The sequence below is a fragment of the Chlorella variabilis genome (assembly GCF_000147415.1).
Source record: "Chlorella variabilis unplaced genomic scaffold CHLNCscaffold_8, whole genome shotgun sequence".
Classification (NCBI taxonomy): domain Eukaryota; kingdom Viridiplantae; phylum Chlorophyta; class Trebouxiophyceae; order Chlorellales; family Chlorellaceae; genus Chlorella; species Chlorella variabilis.
Window position 1 is genome coordinate 650,537 of NW_005435080.1, and position 11,070 is coordinate 661,606.

Sequence of the window (11,070 nt, forward strand, 5' to 3'; positions counted from 1 at the left end):
GAGGCCGCTAGGGGCCGCATAGGCGTGGACTTGGGGCGAACTCCTGCCAAATTGACTGGGCTGGGTGGGCAATCATGGGGGTTCGGGTGTGCAAGGAGTGGGCGTGCCGCACCAACAACAGGTGGGCCTGCTCGCGTTCTGGCGTCCGTGGACAGTTCTAGAGCAGTGCGGGATGATGACGAGTAAGATGCAAATGAAAATATGCGAAAAGAAGAGCTACAGGCAGCACATTTCAGCGCTGAAAGGGGTGGAAAGCCGAAGGAACACCATTTGTTGCGTTTCGGGGTTCCCTGCTCCTCACACTCCATCATCATGTCCTTCCAAGCTTTTAAGATCAACAAGAGCAAGGGGGCCAAGCGGGCAGGGTTCTCAAGCTCCTCTGACGTTGAGGACGAGGCTATGCCGGGTCCCAGTGGCCGCCGCAGCAGCTTGACGGCAGCGCAATTGCAGGTGGGAGCGGGGATGTCCGCCATCTCACTGCCGCCGCCCGCCGCCTGCCGCCACCGCCTCTCTGCCACTGCTGCCTGCAGGAGGCCGGCAATCAAGCGGCTGCTGCCGGCCAGTGGTCAAAGGCCATGAGCTGCTGGGACGCTGCTTTGGGGGCCTTGCCAGCGGAGGCGCACAAGCTGCACGAATCCAAGGCGCAGGTCTGCTAGACGGCTGCAACCCCACAAGCCTCTGGGGGTCAGCAGTTTTCTCAACACCAGCCCCTGCATTGAGGTTGAACGCCGTTGGTTGCTTTCAGCTGTCCAGCAAGCACAGTAGCTGCCGCGACTCACCCATCGCAGGTGTGGATGGAGGTGGGGCAAGACTGGAAGGCGGTGCAGTGCGCTCAACGAGCGGTGGAGCTGGTGCCGGGCTGGGCTGAGGGGCACCTTACGTTAGCGCGGGCTCAGCTCAACCTGGGGGAACCCGAGCTGGCCCTGACGAGCTGCGAGCAAGCGCTGTCGCTGGCGCCAGGCCACCCAGAGGCGGCGGCGGAGGTCGCCAGCATACGAGCGGTGGTGCTGCGGCGGCAGCAGAGCGGGCTGGCGGCAGGAGGGCAGCGAGTGCACGTCGTGCCAGCAGATGCAGACGGCGGCACCTAGGCCGCCCATGCTTTGGATGCTTGCATCTGTGTTGTGAAAACAAAAGAAAAATGTGGGGAGCAGAAAAGAGGCGCACAATCAGAGGATAAATCAAGAGCAGGCTCTCCTGGCTGCTGTCTGAGAGAACTGCAGCCTGCGGGTTGTTTCCACAACATAGGGATGGGAGCTGGGCAGCGGGCGCGGAAAAACTGCGCAGCTCCTGAAAACGGAGATGGGCGGGCACGGCTCCGCGCCGGCCAGGGGCCCCCACGGAGCCGAGTGCTACTGGTACATGTGCAGGAGGTCCAGCACAGCTGGATACACTTTATCCTTGGCGTCTATTCCCCACGTAAAGTCAAGGTGCTCGTAGCTCTCCTCCAGCTGCGCAGGTGGAAAGAGGGGGAGCGTTCCTCCAACAGGTCTGATGGAGGGGCAGCTGGTGCAATGGGGCGGGCCCAGCAGCTGCCCGACCTGACGAGCGTTCTCCTCACACCCCCACCCGCCCTCCACATTCACACACGCAGCCACACACAGCCAGCCATACCTGCGAGTACACCACGGCATCGGGCGGCAGTGCCTGCAGCAGCGTCTGCACGTCCCGCTCATCCGCCAGCCTGTCCCTGCCGCCGTGGAAGATGGCCAGGGGTGGGGAGGATATGGAGCCCAGGTCGTAGCTGGGAGGCTCCACGCTATGGTACACCCTGCGGCAGCAGGTAGGCAATCCGCGGCGACGGCGGCAAGGAGGAGTGCGTTTTGTGCTGTGCTGCGCTCGGTGTGTGTGCGGTGGTGGCAACGGGTGGTCGATGCAGGCGTGCTTGCAACAACCGGACAGCACATGCCGGGCAGGCTCCATGGGCGGCGCATGCGGCCGCGCCCCGCCTCATGTTACAGGTCTTGGGCAGGCCGCTGGGCAGGGTGCAGACGTCGCCGTAGTCGTAGCGCTGGAACAGCGGGCGCTCCCGCTCCCGGCTCTTGCGGATGGCCTGGGCCCAGTGCGCCAGGTTCTTCACGCTGGTGCCTGCGGGGCAACGGCACCAGGCACGCAGAGGGCAGGCCAAGCGGCTGTCACCGGCCGGGCGACTGCGCCGCGGTCGCGCCGGCGCCCAGCCCGTGCGCGCGCTGCGGGACAGCACCACCGCCCGTGCCGCCTCACCCGAGGGCGCGTACTGCACCATGGTGGGCAGCCGACTCATGTTCATGTTGTCTGCGTTGAACCCGGCTATGGCGGTGATGATGGAGGCGCACAGGGCGGGCGTCTCGCTGCACAGCTGGCCAAACAGGTCGGAGGTGGCGCGGCGGGAGGGCAGGAACTCGGCCACGCCCAGCAGGCTGAAGAGCTGCGGGGCGAGGGGAACGGCGAGGGCAGGAAAGGGGTGGCAGTGGCGGCTGGAGACAGTGGTTGAGGTGTGCTTGAGGTGTGGAGCTCCTTGGCTAAGGTGGGGAGGAGGCAAACCACATTGTAAAAGCATTTTAAAAGCATTTTAAAACCATTTGGCCCAGATTACTTTCTGCAGCAGCCGAGGGCAGCCAGCCCGGCGCCCACCTTGTCGGCATCCATGGCAGCCAGCACCTGCAGCGCGGGGGAGGCGATGTACCGCATGTGCACCGCCGGCGCCAGCATCACCGCCACGCACAGCTTCCCGCGCAGCGCCGGGTTGGAGGCCAGCGCTGCAAACATCTGGGTCGTGCCTTGGGAGTGGCCCACATACGCCAGCTGGGTGCAGCCGCCTGCAGGCCAGGCAGCAGGGGGCAGGGGGCAGCAGCAGCACATGATGTGTGCGTTCCACTTGGCTCCGCAGCTGCCGCACAGCTCCTCACTTTGCTGCGGCACCTGGCCGACCGCGTCAGGGCTGCCTGCTCACTCTGCTGCAGCACATAGTCCACTGCGGCGGGGATGTCATAGGCGGCCATGTCGTCCCATGTGAAGTCCCAGAACGCGGGCAGCGCTGGGTCCAGCCCGGTGTGGTTGCGACTGAAGGCGTTGCCGCGGCTGTTGCCTGCGCGCGGGCAGGCGACAGCGGGGCGGGCGGAGGGAAGCGAGGCTTTAGTACGGGGCGCACTCGCTCAGTCCAGGACCGGCCTGTGGATTGGCACTGCCGGGTGGGGTGGGCAGGCCGGCACGAGGAGAGCGAGCCCGCCGACCTCCCCCCACATCAGCTGGCTGCGTACCCAGCCAGACGTCGTAGCCGGCGTCTGCCAGGATGAAGCCCAGGCTCTGGCTGGGCGTGTTGAGCACCCAGGCCGCGCTGCTGTCCAGCAGGCCGTGCTGCAGCAGCGCCACGGGGCGGCCGCAGGCGCCGCCGGCGGCCGGCGGGCCCTGGTGCCGGCCGTGCGGGATGCGGTAGGTCCCCAGCACATAGCCGTCAGCGGTGGTGACAAAGTGCTCCTCGAGAGGGAAGCCGGCCATGTCCACCACAAGCTCTGTTACGAACGGCGGGCAAGCAGTCGGTCAGAAGGTGGTCGGCCCCGCCACGGGCAGTGCGGGTTGCTCACAGGAGCAGCCTGCACATGAGCCTCGGCAGCTGCTCCGACACAACCATGCTGACCAAGCCCCACCTTCCATGGTCGAGTGCTCATAGAGGAGCTGCTGAGGGCCGACATCGGCGGCCTCCACCGCCACAAGCACGGTCTCTGCTCCGCACCCACCGCTGCTGACAAGCTCCTGGGCCGCGGCTCCTACTGCAGTCTGCAGGCTCACTGCCTGTCCGACGGGCTGCACGGCCCAGGCCAGCCGCGCTGCCAGCAACAGGCAGGCGAGGCAGCGTTTCGTCATGGCGAAGCGTGCGACATAGCGCAGTGGCGATGGGGAAGCTACAGCTGCATCTTTCAGGGGGGAGGGCCTGAAGTGCGAGAGTCCGAAGCTCTGCCGCCGCACGGCACAGCAGGCAGTCGAATGAATCAATGTGCTTGCTGATCAGGCTCGCTGTGGGTTTCCCAGTAATGCTCAGCGATCTCGGCACCTGTGGACGCGGCCACAGCAGGCCAGCTCCATGCTAGCCTCCCCAACTTGGGGCAGGAAGCGAGAGCCTCCCCAGCTGGGGGCTAGCAGCGACAAGGAGAACGCGCCAGGCGCTCCCTCTCCATCCGCTGGCGGCGGTGGGGCCAAGCGGCGCGCCACCGACAGCGGCGTGCAGCTGACGGCAGCTGACGGCGGCAGCCCAAGCCAGGAGGAGCGAGGTGTGGCGCAGGTGCCGTCCCTGCCATCAGAGCCATGCCTGGTGACCGCTGCCTCGGCTGGCAGCGGCGTAGGACCAGCGCCGGCAGCTCCGCGCGATGCAGGCAACCCGCCAGGCGGCGCCACCGACAGAGAGCCAGCCGACCCGCCGCCAGGCGCCGCAGCAGCCAGACCGCCACCGCAGCAGCCCCGCCGCTTCGCCAGCCGCTCCTTCTACGGCAGCCGGCTGCAGCAGGCGGGCGGCGGCACGGCCCGGCAGCAGCAGGTGGAGGATCGTGTGCTGCGCTTCCTGGCAAATGTGCAGCGCCGGTTTCAGGCGGCGGCAGACGCTCCCTCGGCCGCCGCCGCCACCTGGCAGGTCTTCCCCAGCCAGCAGCCCGCCTTTGACCTCGCAGACTCGCAGCCAGGGCTGGAGGTCTTCTCAGGTGCCTGCCGGTCGGCAGCCTGCTGCCACCTCCTTGCCCCCACTACCTGCGCTGGGACCTGCACACCACCTCCGCACCCGTGCCCCTTGGTTGTCGCCCCACTATTGCCTGCTGGGCTCCCCTCCCACGCCCATCTGCAGTGGAGTACGGCCAGGACGGCAAGCGCCGCTTCATCGCCACCAGCCGCGCCGAGTTTTGGAGGCGATACCTCGACATGCTGCCCCAGCACCGCCACTACTACGAAATCATCCGCCAGGGCGCCCCCTGCCACCTCTACTTTGGTGAGCGGGAGTCCTTTGGTTGGCATGCCACGCTTCCCAACCCTCTGTTGGCGCTGTGCTGCGGCAAACCCACCACACAACACCAGTGTGCTTCTTGCGGCGCTGCTCTGGCGCAGACCTGGAGTTTCAGCGGGAACACAACCCGGGCCTGGACGGCGGCGCGGCGGTGGACGCGCTGCTGGAGCTGGTACGGGAGCAGCTGCGTGGCAGCTTCCAACTGGACATGCAGGACAGCTGGGTACTGGAGCTGGACAGCAGCACTGACACCAAGTTCTCGCGGCATCTGGTGATCAGGTGAGGGCTGGGCATGACTCCTCCACCTATGGGTGGCGTGGCGTTTGCCCATTGTGCGCCACTGGCAGCAGCCCATGCCAGCCTCCACACAATGCTTGCAGGCCAGCGCTGCACAAAATCAGCCCGCCCATGCATGCACCTGGCTGCCACGCTCGCAGGATCCCGGGCGTCGCCTTTGCCAGCAACGCCCACGCCGGCGCCTTGGTGCTCCAGCTGTGTGCTGGGGCCAGGGAGCGGCGGGGGCAGGACTCGCGCTGCGAGCTGCTCATCGTGAAGAAGAAGGTGGGAAGAACGGAGGCGGTGGTGTGCACGTGTGTACGCCTTTGCATGTTGCGGGTTCTACGCGCTCTGGCGGGCTGCCCCTGCCCTGCCCTGGAGCCGGGTGCCACCGACTGCTGCTGGTCCATATGGCTGCTGGGTGCGTGCAGGGAGGCGAGGAGGCTCTGTTTGTCGACCCCGCCGTCTACACCCGCAACCGCGCATTCCGCCTGTACCTCTCATCCAAGGCCGGCAAGCAGGTAGAAGCGGTGTGGGTTCTTGGGGGCGAGCCGGCAACTTGCAGTACGCACCTGCAGGCTGGGGCGTGCAGTGCTGCATAGGTGGGGCTTTACTGTGTCACGTTGCTGGGCGCTGCTTGTGCTGCAGGCAGTGCTGCAGAACACGGGGCGGTTTGGGGGCGCGGGGCTCACGATGCAGGAGTGTTTCGATGCCGCCCTGGTCACCAATGTGCCGTCGGGGGTGCGCCTGCTGCGCTGCTTCGAGGAGTCGGCTGAGGAGGTGGCGGCGCTCACGGCCCGGGCCAGCCGGCAGCAGGCTCGGGGGGTTGTGCCGGGCGGTTTGGTGCCTGGCGGCGCGGGCCAGGTGTGCTATGGGCCGTGCCCTCACCCAGAGCTGGAGGCCTTCATCACCAGCATGTGCTGCGAGGTGAGCGGGGATGACAGTATTACCCCCTGGTACTGCTGCTGGTACCACCGTCGACTGTTACCGCTGTTGGTACCTCCTGATATTGCCAGACAATGGGCGGCTTGCCCCGCTCACGAAGCAGCAAAGTCCTTCGCCAAAGTGTGGCCAAGCCATTTCCCTGGAATTCCTCTGACTCCCCACCCCGCAGGGAGGCTCGCAGGGGCGGGTGCGCAGCTGGGTGGAGCTGGAGCCGGGGCTGCTGCTGTTCAACATGAGGGACAACCGCTACTGCGGCAACGTGGGCAGGCAGCACAAGAGCAACGGCGTCTTCTACGTGGCAGACCTCAAGGGCGGCAGCTGGTGCCAGCGCTGCTACGACTCTGGTGCGGGCTGCTTGATGCCTTCCCATCAACACAACGTGCTGTGATCTGCTTGATGGCCCAGCCGGTGTCGTGCTCTGCTGTTGTGTTTTCCATGTTAACGCACGTCTTGGCTTCAACGCGATGCAGAGTGTCGCAACTACCGCTCGCCGCTCATGCCGCTGCCGGCGCACCTGCTGGCGGAATGGCCTCAGCAAGCAATTCCTGCAACTCCGGCGCATGGCGCCCAGGGCCAGCCAGGCAGCGCCGCCGCGGTCAGCGCCTGTGCCAGCTGCGGCGGCAGCGGCAGCGCTCGGGGCTGCCGCTGCATGCTGCCGGCAGCCAGCCATGGCGCAGATGACGACAGTCTCATGCTGCAAGCGCTGGAGCAATACGAGCAACAGCGGGGACCGCAGCAGCAGCAGCAGCAGCAGCCACAACCTGAGGCAGCCGCATGCACAGCAGCAGCAGCAGACGTAGCAGGGGAGATCGCAGCGGCCGAGCCGTCAGACGACGCTCTGCTGCTGCAGGCGCTGCTGCAGTGGGAGCAGCACGTGGCTGCCACGCCAAATGGGGTGGGGGAGGGCCCAGGCCCGTCCCCGGCACTGCCCGCCGCGGCACAGCAGGCGCAGCATCAGCAGGTTCTGCCGCCGCCCACGGCCCAGCCGCAGCAGCGGCCGCTGGAGGTCTGGGAGAAGCTGCTCTAGGCATGTCATTTCATGATGCCCTAGGTTACATGTGTAAGCTTACGTGGCGCATTCAAATACAACAGTACAAGAGGCGGCATGCGTGGCGTGGCCCAGCCAGGCGCAGCCGAGGCAGGCGAGACCTCCACCCAGCCAGCAGGTCACCCAGCTGTCAGGCCTCGGGCAGCAGGCTGCTGTGAAGCGTGCGTTGGCAGTGCAGGGCACACAGGTCCCACGCAAAGGCGCAGAGAGCGAAGAGGGCGCCGCCCATGGCAGGCGCGGCATAGCCCTCAGCGCCGCCCAGACACGAGCGCAGCGCGCTGTACACCCGAGCCTGCCGCCCCCGCTCCAGCGGCAGCCCCTGCTCGCTGCGCTGCTGCTGGTGGCGGTGGAAGGTGCGGCCGGCGGCTGCCGCCTGCAGCAGGAGCGGCGCCAGCAGGCCCAGGCAGACCAGCAGCCAGCTCAAGACCGTATCGCACTCTGCCACAGGGTCGGCCGGCGGCACCTGCTGGGGCGGCAGCAGCGTGGCCATGCGGAGCAGCTGCGCCGTGGTGTGGATGTCGCGCTGCACCGAGGGATGAGCCAGGTGGCCCTCGCACATGCCGCGGAAGCTGCGCCGCAGGGAGAGCACCGCCACCGCCTGCGCAAAGCAGCTCAGGCTGCGGCGGGCGGCAGGAGGGAGAGGCAGGGGAGAGTGAGCACCGGCACAAGATGCATGGGAAGGAAGCAGCCGGCGCCGAGCAGTAGAGGAGGCTCTGCAGGAACAGCAGAAGTGCAGGGCAAGGCGGGCCAGCCACCGGCCAGCCACCTGCAAGCCGAGCAGTGCGCCAAGGGGGCCGCCGCACCTGAGCCGAACCGGCCAGGCCATGAGCATGAGAGGAAAGGCGATGCTTGCGCTGGCGTAGAGCAGGCGCGGGAGGCTCACGCAGAGCCCCAGCACGCCGCCGGCGCTGCCGGGCTGCGGCAGGGCCGCCAGCGTGCGCCCATGCATCCTGCCCGCTAGCCCCAGGCCAAGGTCTATGGTGCGCAGCAGCGCGACGAGCGCCTCGCGCCACCGCACGTAGCTGTCGGATGGCAGCGGCGGCCGGCTGCAGGTGGCGTGCCAGGCCATCTGTGCCGCGCAAGCTGCCAGGAAGACGAGGGACCAGGCGTGGAGGGCAGGGTCGAGGATGTGGCGGGCCTTGAACACTGTGAGGAGCGTGATAGCCTGCAGGCAAGAGCAGGCAAGGGATGGGCAGCCTCAGGCCGTTGGTGTGCGGCGGCGGTACCACCGGTGGTACCACCGGTGGGCAGGGCCCCGGCAGCAAAGAGGAGAGGCAGCTCACCACAATGACAAGGTCCGGCAAATGACTGCGGCTGGCGGCGGCCAGGTTACACCGGACATGGAAGGGCAGCGAGGGGTCCCCAGGCAGGTCCTTGCATGCTGGCCTCGTGTGCAAGCCTTGGTTGCTGGCGCCCTGGCTTGGCTCTTCCGCCGGCTGCCACATGCTTCGAGATGAAGAGGGGCGAGTCAGCACGCTGCACAGCGGGGCGGAGTGCGGCGCCGTAAGTGGCGGGGGTGGCCACCGGTGGCGGCGCCGGCCACCACGGCCCGTGCTGTCGGCGGTCGAGATGCCAAACCAGTGTACTGATCCTCACCTGCAGGAACAACGGCGGGGAGGCGCGTGGTAGGGAACCGCGCCGCGACGAACACTGCAGTCGGGATGCCGAGCTGCAACAGGTGCAGAGCGGAGAGGTGAGTGCAGCAACGGGGGTGAGTGCAGCAACGGGGGCGACCCCACAGCCGTACTGTAATGGCGCATCAGATCTGCTGACATGGCGGTGGCCCGGCACGTCCTGCCTGAGGTCACGCCGGCCTGCCTGAAGCCTGTGGTACATCCGCCCTTTGCACGTGACGTTCTTGCAGGCTAGATTCAAGAGTCTTGCAGGCTAGGTTCAAGACAAAACTTAGAAATGCAACAGGTGTTAAAAACAGTGCAGGAAGAACCGGCTGGCTAGGGCAGGCAGTGCGGAGGAACCATACTCGAAATAAAGACCCGGTCAGATGGCGAAAACTGATGCCGGCACAGGGGCGCACGCCACGCACACACGCTGTGTGATTTCGGCGGCGCCGCTGCCTCGCCCCCCTCACTTGGGGTCCAGCGGCGGCACGTAGAACTGGCGGCCCGCCTCGTCGCTCATGAGCACCCGCTCATTCACGCCCATGCGCTCGCACTCCTCGCGGATGGAGTTGAACAGGACGGAGGACAGGTAGCGCTCCCCAAATGAGGGGATGATGGCAACCACCAGCTTGCCCGCGTTGTCCGTCCGCGACGCCACCTCGATCGCCGCCTGCGGAGCAAGCATGGGGGGGAGGGAGGCGGGGAGGGCTGGGTTGCCGCTGGGTCATGGTCTGCGTGTGTGGGTGGGTAGTGCGGCCTCCCTCCCGCCGTGTTCCTGCGCTGTGCCTCGCAAGCCGCGGGAGACGTGGCCCGCACACCGCAGAAGGCAGGTGGCAAGGCAAGGGGTGGCGCATAATGACATGGCTCCCATGGCACGGGCCAGGATGAGGGAGTGCCTGGCGCAGACCCGCAGGCGGGCGCCCTCCAGCGAGGCCCGGCCACCCGGCGACCCGCCGCACCTGCACCGCCGCTCCCGACGAGATGCCCACCAGCAGCCCCTCCTCCTTGGCTAGCCGCTTTGCCATGCTGACCGCGTCGTCGCTGTTCACCTGCACCATCATGGGAACAGTAAAGGCTCAGGCAGGCCCTGAAACAGGATGCAGGCAAAGCGAGACCCGGCCGCTGCTCCATCCTCGGCCCCAGCCCTGCACACCTCAGCCCAGCGCCGCAGTCCCAGCCCCAGCCCGCCCCTTTGTGACGCACCTTCACCACCTCGTCGTAGACCTTTGTGTTGAGCACGCCCGGCACAAAGCCGGCGCCGATGCCCTGGATCTTGTGGGGGCCGGGGCTGCCGCCGCTCAGCACCGGCGACTCCGTGGGCTCCACGGCCACCACCTTCACGCCCGGCTTCTGCAGGCGGCCGGGAATGGGGGCGAGAGGACAGGGCAGGGTGGGAGGATGGGCAGGCGTGCCTGGGAGCGGCTGGATGGGAGCATGGCGACAGCAAGCACGAGCAGGGAAGGAGCAGCGGCAGCAGGGGGCGTGGGCGCCAAGCGGCGGGAAGGCAAGCAAGAACATTGGAGAGGAAGGTGGCTTGCCTTGGACTTGAGGAACTCGCCGGCGCCGGTGATGGTGCCGCCGGTGCCCACGCCGCTGACAAAGAAGTCGATCTGTGGGCGAGCGGTGCGGGCGGGGCGTCGGCAGGGGTGTGAATGCGGCGGGGGGGGCAGAGGCGTCGGCTGAGGCTTCTGGCATGAAGATGGCAGGCGCGCCGTGCTCCCTGCGAACCCACCGCAGCCCTCGGCTGGCGGCCAGCTGCTGTCCCTTGCAGGGCGCAGGCAGCTGTGCCGCGCGCGCACCCGCACCCACCTTGCCCTCGGTGTCCCGCCAGATCTCGGGCCCCGTGGTGAGCCTGTGGATCTCGGCGTTGGCGGGGTTGTTGAACTGCTGCAGGATGTAGCTGCTGGGCGTGCCCGCCGCAATCTCCTCGGCCTTGGCCACCGCGCCCTTCATGCCTGCGCCCAGCAGGCCAGCGGTGCAGGCGGCGAGGCGCCAGGTCAGCCATCGGCTCGTCGCCGCCGCCTGGGGGAGCATCCTCCCAGAAAACGAGCGCCAGCCCGCTTCGGCCCTCCGCAGTCACAACCAGCTAGGCTTGCCATGCCCACACCCTTGCCTTGCCCCACCCTACCACCCCCGCCGTCCCCCCGGCCCAGCCCCAGCCACCAGCTGCCACCCCTGCCCAGCCCCAGGCCTCACCCTTGGCCGGGTCTGTGAGCACA

General features: G+C 67.4%; 4 protein-coding genes across 4 annotated transcripts in view; 2 read left to right on the plus strand and 2 right to left on the minus strand.

Annotated features, from left to right (window-relative positions):
• Window positions 1-312: 312 nt before the first annotated feature.
• CHLNCDRAFT_144848 (hypothetical protein) lies at window positions 313-1,088 on the plus strand (the record flags this gene model as incomplete). The annotated part of the gene is made up of 3 exons (XM_005848199.1): window positions 313-450; window positions 531-647; window positions 789-1,088. The coding sequence occupies 3 exons, from the start codon at window positions 313-315 to the stop codon at window positions 1,086-1,088; spliced, it is 555 nt and encodes a 184-aa protein (XP_005848261.1).
• A 261-nt stretch (window positions 1,089-1,349) lies between these two features.
• CHLNCDRAFT_35098 (hypothetical protein) lies at window positions 1,350-3,483 on the minus strand (the record flags this gene model as incomplete). The annotated part of the gene is made up of 7 exons (XM_005848401.1): window positions 3,237-3,483; window positions 2,930-3,064; window positions 2,611-2,795; window positions 2,221-2,404; window positions 2,016-2,085; window positions 1,612-1,768; window positions 1,350-1,448 (listed from the first exon to the last, which is right to left on the minus strand). Exons 1-7 carry the CDS (start codon window positions 3,472-3,474, stop codon window positions 1,350-1,352), a joined length of 1,068 nt encoding a protein of 355 aa, XP_005848463.1. The 5' UTR covers window positions 3,475-3,483.
• A 795-nt stretch (window positions 3,484-4,278) lies between these two features.
• CHLNCDRAFT_51806 (hypothetical protein) lies at window positions 4,279-7,211 on the plus strand (the record flags this gene model as incomplete). The annotated part of the gene is made up of 9 exons (XM_005848200.1): window positions 4,279-4,285; window positions 4,317-4,667; window positions 4,808-4,948; window positions 5,065-5,242; window positions 5,401-5,524; window positions 5,671-5,760; window positions 5,888-6,166; window positions 6,354-6,528; window positions 6,655-7,211. The coding sequence occupies 9 exons, from the start codon at window positions 4,279-4,281 to the stop codon at window positions 7,209-7,211; spliced, it is 1,902 nt and encodes a 633-aa protein (XP_005848262.1).
• A 2,175-nt stretch (window positions 7,212-9,386) lies between these two features.
• Window positions 9,387-11,070, minus strand: part of CHLNCDRAFT_10178 (hypothetical protein) — a gene marked incomplete at both ends in the record, with an annotated part of 2,750 nt that continues 1,066 nt past the window's right edge. The window contains 7 exon segments of the mRNA XM_005848402.1: window positions 9,387-9,521; window positions 9,811-9,900; window positions 10,055-10,198; window positions 10,368-10,389; window positions 10,406-10,461; window positions 10,661-10,886; window positions 10,980-11,017. Of these exon segments, the coding sequence (XP_005848464.1) occupies window positions 9,387-9,521; window positions 9,811-9,900; window positions 10,055-10,198; window positions 10,368-10,389; window positions 10,406-10,461; window positions 10,661-10,886; window positions 10,980-11,017 (711 nt within the window).